Below are 18254 nucleotides of genomic sequence, written 5' to 3'. Positions count from 1 at the left end.
TCGCCTTATTTTTTGTAAATACCCCAAGCTTTTCTCAAAATCGTTGCTAAAAATACACAAATTTTTACCATACCCAACATTACAAGACCTTTCGGGATAGATTCTAGATTTTTAATACTTCTTCTTTTTCGTCAAGATACTTTTTCTATATGGAATAGATCTTAAATCTTACGGAACCGTCGTAACAATATATTTAAGGCATGACTCTTATATAAAAAATATAGAATCTAGATATCTATTTATGTTCTACTTTTGAATAAACTAATATTTGACTTACGATTCCGTGAATTTGAGTTTTAACATAAAATGTTTTAAGATTTATTAAGACTTCCGTGAAAGTTGTCGGTACAAATCTTTAAAGTTACATATTTTATTTGCTATTTTCTGAATAAGACATATTTTGCTTATTATTTCTTGTTTCTAAAAATAAACATATTCTAACCGAAAACACAAATATGCATCTAAATATATAGATTTCTTCGAATCAATTAATCTGGTCGGATATTTCAAATATTTCTATTTCATTACAGTAACCGATATTGTCTAATTTGTTCTATTATTCTAGTTAACAAATAAAAATCAAGCAGTCCTATAATACGTTTTGGACCAACTAACATCGGCGTTTAGAAGCTTTCCGTTTAAATTCCACGAGTTAGTCTCTTCCCGCTCTTCGGCCGGATAATACGAGCCAGCGCACGCTTGATCCTTTCGAACGCACATGGAACATGTGACAATGGTGCGTGTTTGACAACAAACAATCCTAATAATTCTCCGCGATTTTTTTCTTTGTGGACTAGACGATGATGTAAACTCTACGCACAACGCCGTTTGTTATTGTATTGTTGTTCAGGATTTTTTAATTGTTTTGACGGTCGTAGGACAAGGACTAAAAATGTTTTTGGTGGATTTAAAGTGTACTTTCTGATTTTTTTTGAGTTGTTACGCTAAACTATAAACATGATTTTGGGAAATACTATTCTTCGGTAAGTCCTCATAGTTAGTTTTACATACTATTAAATATTTGCGTTAGAAATAATAATAAGTTGACAGAAATATATTTTTCTAAGCATTCCATTTCCTTTGTTATTGTGTTAAGTGTGTATTTACTTGTGGAATTAGTAAGCAGTTATTTCGTAAATGAATATGCTATATTTTTTTCTATGTACCAAAACTACTTTTAAAACATTTTTATAGTGGAAATAGTTTTAATTTTGTTGCTACTACAAATACCATCCTACCTTTTAAAAACATGGGAAAATAAAATTTCCGTAACCAAAAATACGAAACTAATTCTTTGGCGTTACATCAGGTATCATGTAAAACATTAGTATTACATTTCGTGTAACAGTTCGAACCAGAACAGTCTTTCAGGTCATCTACTCATTTTGTAGTTTATACAGGGTGTCCAGAAACTCTCATGACAAACGAAAACCAGAGATTCCTCAAATAATTTTAAAACGATTTAACCCAATTCACCTAGTCCGAAAATGCTTCCTAAGGGAGCTACAAATAGCTCTTTGAAGATAGCGTCTTGTAAGTAGATTTTTACGAATACCTCCACAACCCTTCTATTTAGAAACATGAAAAGTGGTATGATTATTTAACCTCCATAGCTGAATCGATTCCATTTACTGAGAATTTCTAGTACCGTTCATAGGCGTCCGTTTTGGGTAGGTCAACGGTTATTTTAACGCATATTTTTTTTGTCTTTACCTTTTAAGTATTTGTGATACTAGATTATTAAATTTTCAGGTATTCTAGTACTAAAAGGTACTATTCCTATAAGTCTGTAGGATACACCGTTTTCTAAAAAAAATCGACTTGAAAGTTGCTCGTTTTTTCGTCATAAAAGTTAAATAAATAAGTACCTTAATTAATTTTATAAATTGTTTCAATAAATGCAGTACACAATTCTTAAAAAAAGTTTGGGAAAAAAGCAAAAAATCAGTTTGAAACAAAAACGATGGAACGGAACTAAGAGTAACCAAAAGAACAAGTATCAAAGGTAGATGGTAACAAAAGGTGCTTAATGTGATGACCATTAGTCTTTATGCATAAATTTTTCATTTTCCTATTTCCAAATTCGTTGCAAGCATCTTGTATCCTTAGAAAGAGTTGTGTGCAATTTTGTATCGGAATGGAATAAATAAATGCTTTTATATATCCTCAAATACAATAATCGCAAGGATTCAAATGCCGCGACCTTGCTGGCGAAGCAACTGGATCACCTCTTCCAATCCAGTGGTCTTCTTAGTTATTATCAAGAAAGTCTCGTACATTCCTGCTAAAGTTGGCTGGACAGTCGTCATATAAAAACCATAAGTTTTGCCGAATATTGAATAGCACATTATTTAATAAATCAGGTAAAATATTTTACAGGAAATGTAAATCATCAGCACCAGTTAAACGAGCAGGTAATTCCACGGACCCAAGTTGATAATCCTCAACTACTCCTGTCCAGACGTTTATGCTAAACCTATTCTGATGTTGAAATTCTTGAAGAACGCGGGGATTGACACCAACGTACCAATAATAATGTGCATTATGTACATCAAAAATTCCATTTTTTGTGAATGTAGCTTCGTCGTAAAACAACATGTATCTGAAAAAATCTAGGGTACACCGTTATCTCGAAAACGGTGTACACTACTGACACAAAATAAGAGTACTTTTTAGTACCTACTAGAATACCTGAAAATCTAATAATCTATTATTACGAATGCTTAAAAGTAAAAAAATATGCGTTAAAATAACCGTTAATCTACCCAAAACGGAAGCTTATGACCGGCACTAGAAATTATCAATTAATGGAATCGATTTACCTCTAAAAGACAAATAATCGTACTAGTTTTAGTTTCTCTAAATAGAATCGTTCTGGAGGTATTTAAAAAAAAACTAATTACAAGCAGCCATCATAAAAGAGCTCTCTTAGAAACCATTCTCGGACTAGGTGAGTTGGGTTGAATTGTCTTATAATTATCTAAGGAATGTTTGGTCTTCGTTTGTCAGGAGAGTTTCTGGACATCCTGCATATGCATATCCCAAACTTTTGTGACGTTGATTGTGCAGATATTTCTTCATAGTACGAATATACGAATATAATGGTACGATAGTACGAATCTAATGATTGAACAGATTTGTATTTTGCTATTAAGGATATCTTCTATTTTTAAATCTCTAGCTCAGTTTATCGAATGTAGCCCAGGCTTATTTCAGTCTTACTCTTATTTCTATAGCTTGATTGTTTTAATATCATGTACAATACATGTATATTTTTCGTAATGTTTTTTTAATCCTTCTTTATTGTCAATTTGGTATGTCTTTTTACAGGGCCAATTCTAGGGTGTTGATCACCCCCGGGCAAAACAAAATTTGGCACCCTTTTATACAAGAATATACAAATTTACCGCAAATTAAATAAAAAAGCAAAAAATCAAAATTACACAATAAAGAAGTGTATAAAAATTGATTAATTTACAAAATAATACAATAGCTATTTACTTACAAGTGACGCAACATATGGAATAGCGTAACGACTGCATTTGAAGTTCGAGCGATGAAGGAATGGTATTTTTTCAAAAATTCAATGACATAGGTCTACAAGCCCATGGAAATTTTTTATTAGGTCATTTGACCCAGCACAAATCACTTATAAAACAATACTACAATATTTAATAACAACTTTAGAAACTATGCCGGCGATTCTTATCGGTACATGTGAGTCACAGGTAAGATAAACTTACCACTCAAGGAATGAGGGCCAAATATATTTGTACGGCTTGTAGGTAATACAAAAATAATGACCTGCGACCTAATGCTGTACAAAAATATTTTTACAGGAGGGCGAAAATTTTTTATTTTCGGAAAACTTTTTCTCAATTTTTGGTAATTTGACACAGTACGGCACCCATAGACAAAATTTCGGATCGGTATATAGAATAACTTTCTTCAACGCCGTACATTTTGGCTAGGACAGGGGCGAGAAATCTAGGGAGCAACCCTTAATTTAAACCCCCATTACTATTTTAATGGGAATAAGCCACAACTGAAGTTTAAAATTGTGGCTTATTTAAATAATACTTAAATTGATTTTTATGTAATTCATGTTGAGTCAAATGACTTCCTAAAAATATCCCATGGGCTTTTAGTCAATATTATTCAACATATATTCATATAAAGTACATTTATATTTACAAGTTCAGTGAACCCCAAGAAATTTCTATTATTTTTAGTCAAAAATTGATCGAATGAACCACGAAAAGCCAAATTGTGTTTTGCTAAATTTAACACACACTATTCATTATCTTTCTAAAACATTGTTTCAGTGTTCCCGTTCTTATGCAATCGCTGATTGAATATTGTTATCAAGTACAGTACAAGTGCGAAATCTTTTCCGTGTCTCAGAGCATTTAATAAATTTTTTTAAATGTTCAGTACAATTTTTATGCTGTTTAAAATACTCACTTAAATGTTTCCAGTTAAAATGACCTATTGTTGCTATCCATTAGACTTTCTAATACATTGTTCCATCCAGTGTTCCCGTTCTTTTGTAATAGAAGAGAATAGAAATATGCTTTATTGTCACTGAAAATTGTACAATTTTATGGATAAAGCTTACGAAAATCTTAGTTAAGAATTTACTGAAATTACATAAATCGTCAATATCACAAAATAAAAGATAATAAAATAAAATACACAATCAATTGCAAAATTTAAATAATTTCCATATTGTACAATCGAACTAATAAGTTTAAGTTGCTGCATGTGATACCCAGATAAAAATAATTTAGTTACTTGTACATAAACGTACTGTAATTTCTCAGTTTTTTCGTTAGAATTTCTGGTTGAGTAGAATAATTAAGCAATAGAAATTAAGTAAACAGTTTCTAAAATATATAAAGAGGGAAGAGTTAAAACCCCGTTATTTTTGAAGTAGCTTCTGCAATGTGATATTCTACTGATGCCAGAAAGATACCGTATTTCCTTTTTTGTAGTTTAAAAATAACATTAGATTGGGCAGCTGTACTGGAACCTCAAAAAGGAAGACCATATCGAAGATGAAACTCGAACAAAGAAAAGTATGTTATTTTGGAAGATGCTAAATTATTTCCTTCGAAACAGATCTTATTTTATAGTAGGCTGAGGCTACTTTCTTTCTTAATAAATCTTTATGAAGGGACCATTTAAGGTTTCTGTCTGTAAAAATGCCAAGAAATTGTACAAAATCTGGTTCTTATTAAGAAGCAAGGGTTGAAGAGTTCCTTTATAGGATAATGGTACTGTTTTATCCACGTTAAAAGAGAGTAAATTAGAATCGGACCAGGTTTTTATTTTAAGTAGATAAGAAGTTATAGTTGCATCAGAGTTCTTCTTCTTGAAGTTAGTGATGTCATTTATTAAGATAAGGAAGAGTAGAGAAACCAATACTGAATCTTGTAGTACTCCACATACCTCCACATTTGCTCTAACTAGTTGTTTCCTATTCCTCAAGTAAGATTGGAACCAGTTCAAAGAAATACGTCGAATTCCGTATAAATTTAGTTTTTTTTATCAAAATGTCGTGATTTACACAATCAAAAGCTTTGGCATAGTCACAAAATACAGTGGCAGTGTAAAGATTATTATTTAGTGCTTGATAGATCTCATGTAGTACAGAAAACATATCATCACTGGTACATTTATTAGATAAAAAGCCGAACTGAATTTGTGATAAAATGTTGTTTTCAACGAGAAAGGACATACGTCGGGCTTTTATAAGTCTCTCAATAATTTTGGATAGGACCGGTAGTAAGGCAATAGGTCTATAGTTGTAGACATTAGATTTCTTACTACTCTTATTAAGAGGAATAGTAATGGCTGTCTTTGGGCACTCTAGAAATATACCTTTTTTCAAAGGAATCATTAATTAGTAAGACCAGGAATACTAACACATTTTTTGGGAGAATTAAAAAAAAAATTATGGATGGCCCATCAGTATTACAGAAATATTTGCTTTTGATACTACTGATTGTTTGAATCAGTTCAGATTTATCAACTGGTCTTATAAAGACTGAATTCGAGACCTCTTTTAAATTGAGGAAATAGGAAATAGGATCTTGTTGTGGCAACATAGTTGATGTTATATTTTTACTCACATATTAACGAAGTATTCATTTAGATTTTCAGGGTTTGGAAGGGAAAATATTTGAGTTGTTTTAGTTTTATTTCGAAGATCGTTTATTATAGACCAAGTTTCTCCTGCAACATTTTTAGAGCTTCACAGACGATTTTCATAGTACATTTTTTTAGTTGTTTTGATAAGTTTTAGATAGATTCCTCTTTACTTGGAGATATATTCAGTGACAATGACATTAGTAGTAAATTTCTTGATGTACATTTGGTCCTTCGAGCCAGATGTTTTGTATAAAACTTAGAGGTCGCTGGTTAAATGAATTTAGAGATAATAATGAAGAAAAAAATGCAATACTTTGACTGTAAATAAAAGTAGAGAAAATAGCAAATATTTGTAAATGAATAAGTAAAATAAAATGTAATTCAAATAATAATTGGCAGATTTAATAACTTATTGTCAATTCTATATGAGATTTACTTACTTTTTGTCTGTGGTTGGGCCCCGCTCGGAGTCTAAGGGTAAAACGGGATGAATACTCGATGCTGGTTTGCTTGTGTTCCCGACGAGAAGTTGTTGCAGAGTGGCCGATCATACGAAAAAAGGCACATATTTACGCAAATCCACTAGGGTAGTTCTTCTGTTTTTAGGACCTCCGTGAATAGCATTAAATTAAGCTTAAAATGACATTTTAAACTTTCTACACAAAGGACGGGTACGTTTCCTTAAGGACTCTGAAATGTTTGGGTTGATAAATGTTTTTCAAAAACATGTTGGTTTTCAGACAAGTAAATTCTCAGAACTTGACAATAATTAATTAGCCAATTTGAGTTCGAGAATTTAAAAGATGTGGAACTAAAGCCATATTATAATTAGCTAATATATTATGATTGAAATAAAAGATTTAAAACTAAATAAGGTCATATTCTGAATAATAAAAATAAAATATTTAAATCAGTCTTGACACTTTTCCAAACAACGGTAGTGAACCATATTCATGGCTGATATGCGGATACCTTTGGTAGTCCAGGGTTTGTGATGTTTTGACTTAATTGTAATTAAAGGAAATGCCTTATTGAAAATACAGAAAAGCTTATCTAAAAAATCACTGAAATTATAGTCCTATATATAGGTTCCTCTGTACTGTACCAATAGCTTATAGAATATTTTTATCACTTAGTGCACAAGTTCGAAATCTTGTCCGAGCATCAGATCTTTTAATAGAACTATTTAAATGTTCTGTAGAATTTTCATACTGGTTAAAATACTCACTTAAATGTTTCCAGTTAAAATGACCTTTTGTTGTTACGGACGACTTGACTTTATCTGTGTAAAATAATTTTCAACAAATACGGAATACCTTCTTTTTCTTGAATACTTCTTGAATGAGATAACCATTGGAGGTTATGCCACAATACATTTTATTAAAATTACGATTATCCTAATTTTGTGGATACGTGACATTAGAATTAATTTCTTTTGTTATGTAGAATTTAGTTCAAGTGGCTAAGTACCCAGATTTTTAAAATTTTCGTGAAAATTTTATTTCTAAACGGTAGTCAGTTCCAGATTTGTTTTCTGTTTTTGATTGTTTGGATTTGAGGTTAAAGGTATTTATAAACAATGTGTTCTGGGAAAGGCCAGAGGGAAGAAGGTCTGTAGGGCGGCCTAGCAAAAGGTGGAATGATGCAGTCAAAGAAGATCTAGAGAAAATGAGAGTGCGATAATGGGAATTACTGGCACAGGACCGACAAACATGAAAGGCAATAGTAAACGCGGCAAAGACTCACGAAGAGTTGTAGCGCCATTGATGATGATGATGATGATGATGTATTTCTTTAAAACTAGATGTAGAAGTCTCGCCGGAATTTAGACTCAATAGTAATTGCGAAAATTGTTTTCAATTACTTAACTAGGTCTCGGTTTCTTCTAATTTAATGAATCCAATAATTTGTTTTTGCCTTTTTTGACTCTTGTCAACGCCACCTGTTAACTATTAAATACGTTGGTTAGTTTTGACAGACCTCAAATTTAGACGAGATATTAAATTATATCTTTCTATAAAAATCTCTTTCTTGGATAGATTATTTTAATTTTTTCTTCACATTTATTGTCTGTTATTTTGTTTAGTTATTTTTCATGCAGTTTCTAGTTTAAACCTGCTTAGAATAAATAATTGATGACTAGAAACGAATTGATCGAGAGTATTGAATTAATGTGAAGAACGCTATTTTGTGACGCTACCCGTGGCGCTAGTTCCGTGACGCTCGTCTCAGTATTTTTCTATAGAGAAAAAACTAATAACACGCCAGTATAGAAGATTTGCTTCAAAAATATTTTATTTTTATATCTGCGCCTTTCAAAATTTGGCGCCACGGTCGCTAATCTAATAATATTAGGGATTTAAATTATTCACTAGTGTTAACTTGATACAAGAGAAATCTATTACATAAAAAAGAAAATAGAATGTGTTAAGAATTGTATCAAGTAAAAAGAAAATGTATACTTATGTTATATGTTGTTAATATTGTATACCTTTTCAAAACATTTTCGTACAATCTTTGCATTTTTATTATTTTAAAGAAAGTTATTATACATGTCAATCACAAAATTATTTGATAACAAACTTCATATAGGTTTTTTTATCAATAAATAAATTCTCAAATTTGATTATTTCAATTGACATGATGTGAATATGCAATCATTTGTATACATTTTGATGGTCATGTTTTTATTTAAGCAATTTTTTATTTAAGCAATTTTAGACCCGATCCCATCATCCCAATGATGGGATCGGGTTAATTTTTTGTGTCAATGAAAGCGCTTAACGAAGAGATAAACCCAATATTAAAGTCTCTACTTTATTTTATGTTTGGATAATTATCAAATTAAACAAACAACTATATCGATGATTTATTTGCTGCTTGTATTAATCGTATCCGATATAGAAAAAACAATTAAAAAATTAGGGTGATGGGGGGCAACTGGACCCAGAGGATATCTGGGTCATACCTTTTTAATTCTGAAACAACTTAAGCTTTTTGCTGTTGATTGTACTGCAAGAATGTGCGTTACCTCCAAAACATTAACTCTAACCTTTCTAGTACTTTTGGTTGCTGTGAGAAAATTAATTTAAATTCGTAGTTATTTTTTTCTGAAATCAACATGGCGTGCTTGTGATTTACATTATTGTTTTTTACGATCAAGGTAAGTGTTTTTACCATGTTTTTTACTGTAAAAGTGTTGATTATTGTACTATTAAAAGTGTTTAAATTAGTTTTGCATGTTTATTTTACCTATTTTACGAACCTATTTTACAAACACGTAAATCATTTGAGGAATTGTTGTTAGAAATTATGAAAAAAGATAAAAGGCCACAGAATTCAGGGAAGAAATGGAAAAGACTGGTCACTAACTGTGAAACTATCACCTGCAAATATTATTTAATAAAATAAAGAACAAGAGGAGAAAGAAAAAATAAAAAAAATTGAAAAAAAAATATGAAAAGAATGGCCATACCGAAAGCTAAACGAAATAGGCCTACACCAAGCTGTTTAAACACAAGAAAAATAACAGTTTTGATTGTATATCGGAAAGTAGTAAGATGTCGATTTAAAAGATATTGTAGAAGAAAATGAAAGAGATTTTCAGCAACTAGGCCTTAAATAAATTGTTAAAAAAGTTGGTGAATATGTAGTCTTTACGTATGAAGAAGAGTATTTCCCAGGAAAAATCTTAAGCTTTACAGATGACCAGATTGAAATTTGATCGATGCAGAAATCCTTGAAGTCATGGAAGTGGCCAGATAAAGCAGATATTGGAAAATACGATTGAGATGAGGTTATTGGTGCAATTGAAGAACCAAAAATTATTTCTAAAAGAAGTTTTTTTCATGTGAAAGAATTGCAGCATTTGTGGGACACTATATGAGATTCTAAACGCTTCTTTACTAATCTTATTTTTTAATTTGTAGTTTCTGTTTCATGAAGAATTTTGTTTGGAAATATATTAAGATTTTAGTTTTGATTTGTTCAGTTTTATTAAACTCTTTAAATGTAATTTTATAAACTCTTTAATGTAATGGCATTAAATACAAGTTGTTAGCGACAAACTGTGTATAAGTTGTTCATAAACCTTATCTATTATTCGAGACGATACACTCCAATTGTGTCTGGTTTCAAATCCGCTCAATTTAAATTAATGTTTGAGGTTTCTTTGAAAAGTGAAAAGATATGCAATCAGGCTTAGATAGCTCACAATGATTTCTACCAGCTATTATGAGCTTTCCATCTTTTGCGCGATCGTTCTATACTTTTTTGCCGATTGGTGACTTATCTCTTGCTATTTTGACGACACGGGTCTCCTCCATTCTGATTATGTGGTTATTCCATTCTTTTTTACTATTTTGTGTCCATTCATTTATACACTGTACGTTACATTTTCTTCTAATGTCTTCACTTCTCTTTCAATCTCTCTACATTCGATTCTTCTCAGTACTCTCATGACTGCCGTTTCCAGTAGCCTTTGCGTTGTGGCTGTGTCGGGTCTTGATTCTGAGGCATATGTCATAATTGGTCTTATACTGGCTTTGTAAATTCTTGACTTCATCTCAGTGATAATGTGTCTGTTTCACCATATAATGTAGTTAAGGCATCCTGTCAGTCTATTTGCTTTTTGTACTTGATCTTCCACTTCTTTGTCCAGTTCTCCATAGTTAGACAGTGTAATTCCCAGGTATTTTACTTGTTCAAAACGGATTCCATTAATTTCTATTTTACATTTGGTTGATTCTTTGCTGACTACTTTTCTAGACTAGTTTTATGAGATGAGATTGTTATATTAAATTCTTTTGTTTTTATATTAAATCCGTGGACCAGTCTTTGCCAAACATTGTTAGGATTATATCAATGATATACCAGATATCAGGATTTTCTCTCGCTTCCCCACCAAAACCATCCCCCAATTCATACAACTCTTTCAACGGATATCTTCATTTTGGGCTATCAATATTGCGTCGTCTGCGTAACAGATTATTTTTATTTCTTTGTTTCCCATTCTGCATCATCTTTTTTTGTTAACGCTTTTAATGATTTTATCCATGATTAAATTGTAGAGCATGGGGCTCAATGGATCAATGAACGGGCCAAGTTTTTTGCATGGGTTAAATGTTCGTGTAAGACTAACATGATTAAGTAGGAAGCATGTCAGAAAAGGGTCAAACCATTGAAATAAAATCTCGCTTTGCATCCATCCAGATGGGTGACGGACAATAATAGTTCCAGGTGGAGCTTCATCTTGAAGTTCTGCTTTCATCCTAAGTCTTGTTGACGAATTCGAATGACGAATGATGAAAATCACGATTGGCGGAAAATAGTTTCCTCTAGCTGACACACACACATAACAAAGATTGATGTCTAACCTCTTTTAGCAGATGTCAAAGCACCAACTTGACGCCTACATCAAAAACCCTGTGGTCGGGGTGGAATTGCTTCTCTTAAACATCCTTAAAGATATTAAAAAACTTTGTCACATTATGTTTATTGATTGTCTTAGCACTTGCTACAGAAGTCTGTTCTGATTTCCTTAAACTAACTTTAGGGTACCGAGGTCTAAATCCAGTAACCCAGTTTACTCCAGCTAATTGTTTGTCATGGTTAAAATTGTTCGGAATGCCATTGCCTTTAGCTAGGATTTATGCAAATGCGCGAAAAATAGCGACACGTACTGGATTTAGAGGTAGAAGTCTGCTTCTTGTTCTTCTATAAGTACAGCTCGGTACTTCCCCAGCACCTTTTTGTTGCCTTTTGCATCGATATTTATATTCAGGGCCCTCATATTCAGAGTGTTTCTTAGAACAGAGAAAGTTTTTGCTGCAGTTGAATACGCTATTCCATCATTTTTAATAGCTTCAATGGCTCCCTGCATCGCAGCCGCATCTCATGAGTACTGCTGTGTTTTCCTCCTAGAGTTGTAGACCACTGCCAAATCTAAAGAACAAAAATCTGCGTAGGCCTATATAGTAATACGAAATCGATTTATTAATTATTGTTTTTGTCAGTTCTCATTTAATTTTTAGTAGGCATTATAAAATTTTACATAAGCTATTAGGCCTATGATTCAATATTGCAAAGAGAAAATAATAATTCATTGAAAGAATATCCCAACAGAATCCACCACGGGCAACGTGGCCACGATGGCCACTTTGCTCGCTTGCATAAATGGCCACTAATAAACCTAAGCAATTGACTGACACATTAAACTCAGCGTAAATATATACCTACTATCCTTGATCAATGCGTTTGATAAACTTCAGAAAATCAGACTAAAGATATAACAAATATAGAATCAAGGACGTACCTTAGATCACCAGTAGGAAAGACCAATATTTTCTTTGTAAGATCACGCAAAAATCTGCTTCTACACTTTCTCAGAGCACTAAAGGCATCCTACAGACGTAGTTGCCCTGACTGCCGCGGGGTAGCAGCACCTTACAGAGACATTAACGTCTACTGGCAACCTTACGGGTGATGGTAGCGTTGCCGGGTTTCCACTGCTAGACGTTTTTCATTGAGGATGGTCCGATAGGTTGAAAAACGTTCTGAAAATTTATAAATCTCTTTAGCATATTTTTAAAATTTTTAATAAATTTATACCATTTTACACAAGAACTTTTTACTTCATGCATGGTAAGTTTTTTAAAATAATGGTATACAGGGGATTTTCCCTTTTAAATTTTAGTTTATATTAATTTAATTACATAATGTTGAACTAAATTATATGTGGAGGATAAATATACAAAAATGGCACCTTTGAAATCCACAAACTACAATCTACAATGAAAATAAATCTACTGGATTTTGTAAAACACATTAACTACCCCGTATAATACACATGCATTTTATTTTCCCTCTTGTTATCATTTTCGTAGTAAACTTTTCCGATTGCTGAACTTGCACAATCATGATATTTTTTCTCCGCCCGAAAATAAATTAAGCTCTGTCTATTGTTATCTGTATATTTCTGGGAGACATTATCATTCTAGCGCCTCTTTATTGTTTTTCATAAGAGCAAATCATTAATACATTCGCTCACAATTTTTATGCTATATAATGTTTCCGAGATGTTTCCTTATTTGAATTTTTTTGTAATATTTTTTATTTTAGTACTGGAAAATTCTGAAAGCTAGAGACTATATTCGGGAGTTTTGTTTTTTATATTTTTCTTGTAATGCCTCATAGCTATTAAAGTGTATGTATAGATATCTATTTTTTCTATAGATTTTCTATAGAAAGTTACACCTCATTAATAGGTTTTATTTTATAACTAATACTTTTAAATAAACACATAAGACAAAGTCCAATCGTGTTAGATCTAGCGATCTTAGAAGCCATACAATGAATGCAGTATTCTGGTTTGGTAGTATTAGGTAAAAACATACGTACCTGAACTGCATCATTTTTTTACCCGATCGCAGTTTTCAATACTGTTCACTCTGGGGTACATGGATCTTAATTCCTTGTATATATAATAAACCAATTGGTTATAGTACACCATGGGGTTTTCGAAAAAATAACTATTAATTTTACAAAGATATTATATAACTCAGGTATTACTCGAGTGACCCTAAGACAACATAGGCAAAAAAATGCGTAGATAGAGATATTAACTATATTTCGATGGTAGAAATATGCTTATCGTACATCTTCAAGTGGCGTCTTCATCACTGAAGATTAGCAACAATTTAGGCAAACCGTGTGTGATTTTGTGCCTTTATCAAGAGTGTATGTTAATTAAGTCTTATCTAATCTCCTATATTCTTTAGTTAAGACTACTACCTACAGCTAGCTCCTCAGTGGCTCCCTATTTTATTTTCTATAATTAGTTTTGAAAGCGCATATGTCTGGAGTTCTACAGTGCTAGTCAAAAGTAAGTTCTCCCCTCATATCTTTTAAACGGTTATACTTATCATAGTGAAATTTAAAGGGAGGTAATAAACAGATGTAGGCTTCTCAACTAGTCATAACAAGTGACCTAATAGTGACAGATGACGTTACAGCGCCACTGTGATAGATAATTTTAAATAGGACCTTATGACAAGTGATACCTTGTTTGAAAGGTATTGAAAATACCTATTCAACCATACTAATTTTATTTGAGTTTAAGCTCATTTTGATGAATAAATTAAATAAATACTAAAATTGTAGTTTCGCATTTAATTAATAAATATTAAAACTTCCGCCTCTGGTTACTTCTCAATTCTTTAATTGTTTTTACGTCAACGTCAACTTTTTTGACAATTAACCAGAGGCGTACGTTAGAATATTTATTAATTAAATGCGAAACTACAATTTTTGTTCTACCTCGTTTTCGTTCATAATGTAATAGAACTGCACAGTACTACAATGTAAACAGATGAAAACTATTCGCACGGTACCACACAACAGAATGATTTGGTTCGGTACAGTCGAAGCACGCTTGAAGTTGATGTCACATAGACCGTTGTTCCAACTTAAAAATTTATTTTCACACTTTCTATATTGGTATAATCGCGCCATTTGTTGGTATATTAACAAACTATAATATTTAGTGGAATCTACATATTTCATAGACCGTTATTCAAACCAAAACTCGATTTTTGCTAATTTGTAACATAGACCGTTATTCGTCCGAACGCTTCAATTATTTTAATATACCTATTCAATCATACTAATTTTGTTTGGATTTAAGATGATTTTGTCGAATAAATTAAATAAATACTAAAATTCTAATTTGGCATTTAATTAATAAAAATTCTAACGTCCAACTTTGGTTATTTGTCAAAAAAGTCGACGTTTGTCAATTTTCTAGTTGTTTTTAGTTTGCAAAAGCGTTTATAGCTCAATATTTAGTTTCTGTTTCTGCTTAGATTAGTCAATTCTCTTAGTTTAGTCATAATTTCAAAATTGGTAGTGAATTCTACAGCCCAAGTTGCATCCATCTATGGAATAAGTCAACAGACCATACACCAAGTGTTGGCTGAAAACAAATTTCATCCATACAAATTAAATTGTGCACAAACTTTCAGATGATGAACCCGACCGAAGACTAGAATTCTGTGAAAATATGTCCAATACAATTAACCAACAGCCCGATTACATAAAAACAATTTGTTTTAGTGGCGAAAGTAGTTTTCCTCTCAATGGAAATGTTAACACACACAATGTGAGGTATTGGAGTGACACAAATCCTCACGTCTTTCGTGAAACACATACTCAATTTCCAAAAAAATAAGTGTTTGGGCAGGTATTTCGGGGAACCATAGTTGGGCCTGTTATTCTCAATACTAACTTAACCGGTGAAGTGTATCTGGAGATGTTACAAAATGCAATTGACTGTTAATACTTGAAATTCTGGAGGATAATCCAGACGAATTCGGCAACTTGGAAATAACGTTTTAACAAGATGGTGCTCCTGCCCACCATTATGGTGCAGTAAGACGTTACCTAGAGGAGGAATATCGTGGTACATGGATTGGACGACGAGGTACGATGGAATGGTCAGCTCGGTCACCGGACCTCACACCATTAGCTTTTTTCTGTGAGTATACTTGGAATCTAAAGTCTGCGCTACAGCACCCGACAATATTGACATTTTAAAACAACGTATTGTTGCAGAATGTAGGGCAATTTCCCCCGACACATTTAAACGAGTACGGCAAGAGTTTAGAAATAGGATGCATTACTATCAGGAAGTAGATGGAGCACATTTTATTATTTATTTAATTTATTTATTAAAACGAGCTTAAACTCAAACAAAATTATTATGACTGAATAGGTATTTTCAATACCTTTCAAACGAGGTATCACTTGCGATAACGGTTTATTTAAAATTATCTTCACAGTGGCGTTGTAACATCATCTGGCACTATTACGTCACCTGTTATGACTAGTTAAAAAGCCTACGTCTGTTTATTACCTCCCCCCAAATTTCACTATTATATCAATAACCGTCCAAAAGATACGAAGGGGGCAACGGACTTTTGACTAGCACTGTAGAACTCCAGACATATATAATAAGTTAGAGCACATATAACATTTGACAAATTTGAACCCCGTGGTTATTTTAAAGCTGCGATCGCCTAGTAAAATGTCCATATTGAGAAAATTTGCTCTTGTCATTTCTTGTTCTTATTTCTAGGTTCGGGTTTAGGTTGTCTGTTATCTAGTAGCCCAAGTATTTGCATTTTTTTCACCTATGTTATAGTATTGGAAACCATAACATAGGAATTGGACCACCAATGTATAAAACATCTTACAAACAACAGAGATGAATGGCAAAAATTAGAAGAGGCCTATATAGAGAATAACTACCTTGCGGTTGCAGAAAATATGTTTAGAAATTTTCTTTGCATTTTCACATAAACTGCATATTGCTCTACCCACTTTTCCTAATATTTTATAGATAAAATATGTGAATGAGCATTAATAAGTTTTTGCTCGCCGTTACCCTGAAATTAGTTCTCAAAAATCTGCACGAAGTTTCGTTCTCCATATTTATACTTTTTCTAGGAAGCTGCTTTTTGGTATAACGCAGAATAGCTCTGGTTCGATAAAATTAGTACCTACTGTTTTTTTTTATTACATCCTTTTTCTATTTAGACATATTCGTTGTTTTTCTATGATTCCATTGCTTTTTAAGCGTACCTTGATTTTTCTATCTATAGGCGACTTGTCTCTGAATATTATTTTTATTCTACTTTCTACCATTCAGCTAATGTGATTATTCCATTTTTCCTTTTGAAATTGCACCAATTTATTTATATTCACAAGGAAAATGAATTTCCTGTAGTCGAATGTATAACACGAATCACAAAAATTTTAATCAAAAAATACTTTATACAAGGTATATTTATTCAAAAGGACCCTTTCGGGCTACATAACCGAATGTTTTCTTAATGGCTATTGCATCTTCAGTGCTGCTAGTAGATATAGATATTTAAAGCCATTAACGCTATGGCAAATAAAAATATGACGTTTCAGTTAAAGTAATTAATTTGACTTTTATATGACTGAGGCTTACTAATATAATATGTGATAATTGCAACGTTATATCAGACAATGAGAAGAGTAGTGAAACAAAGTAGTGAATGATATTATTCACTGCTAATAGTGCATAGGATATATCATTTCAATTGAGAAAACGAATAAAAAATGGGTTTATTTTAAAACAGTCGTGAGCAACAATATTTTATTTAAAAATACAAGGCCCAGTCATTATATTGTTATTTATGAGAATTTAATGGCTTAAAATTCCTTAATAAATTTATTAATACTTTAATCCTCTTACACGTCCAATAATATTAAATCTAATCAAAATACAATACGACATGTCGTATTTACATTGTTTAAACAGGTTTTACAGTTGATATATGTAACTGTTACATAATTTTTTTCAATATTGTATTACAGGAACTCATCGAATTCCAGTTTGCATTGGCTGGATTTGAAAGACAAGAAATTATTTTGCTATTTATATTATTTTATTTAATATTTCGTATAATGGGTAATTTATAAAAAAAATATTAAACACAAGTAAAAAGTATAATTTCATTTTATATTGCATTTCTAAATAGGTCTTTTGTTCCAAGTTGACATTTACCACAAATCTTCTCAAGCTTCTTTTGGATAGGTATTGTTCACTTTTAAAAATTATTTCCTCCTACTTATAACTTGTTTAGATATGCTATTCTCCTCCATTCTCTGTACAAGTTCTTACCATCCTCATTTGATATTAATATCTAATTGATAAGTAAATAAAGAATTTTCAGTAAATACTAATCACACGACCTTTGTTCGCTCATAAAGAAAGAATAAACAGTTTAACACGTAGACATGAATACAATAACACTATTATTCTCGATGGATATTTCGAGAATATTCACCGAGAACAAGTGAAGTTCGAAAATTAACACTTTATGGTTTTGTAATTTTTAGAATTTTAGAAGTATAATTTTATTCAAATCATCAAATCAAGAAATAAAATAAGACTTACTCACAATCAATTTAATTTTACTACTAAAACGACCGGTTTCGCTTTCTACACTTTGAAAACCATCTTCAGGGCAAACGGTACAAAGTAAATTAAATGATGCCGGTACAAGAATTAT

General features: G+C 31.8%; 1 protein-coding gene across 1 annotated transcript in view; it reads left to right on the top strand.

Annotated features, from left to right (window-relative positions):
• The first annotated feature begins 651 nt into the window (after positions 1 to 651).
• Positions 652 to 18254, top strand: part of LOC140434951 (ADAMTS-like protein 4) — a 1118363-nt gene continuing 1100760 nt past the window's right edge. Inside the window, exon 1 of the mRNA XM_072523593.1 lies at positions 652 to 983. Within this exon, the coding sequence (XP_072379694.1) occupies positions 958 to 983 (26 nt within the window). The 5' untranslated portion in view covers positions 652 to 957. The remainder of the gene's footprint in view (positions 984 to 18254) is intronic.

This window comes from Diabrotica undecimpunctata, chromosome 2, assembly GCF_040954645.1.
Source record: "Diabrotica undecimpunctata isolate CICGRU chromosome 2, icDiaUnde3, whole genome shotgun sequence".
In the NCBI taxonomy this organism is placed as follows: domain Eukaryota; kingdom Metazoa; phylum Arthropoda; class Insecta; order Coleoptera; family Chrysomelidae; genus Diabrotica; species Diabrotica undecimpunctata.
This window is presented reverse-complemented; position numbering and strand designations above follow the sequence as displayed.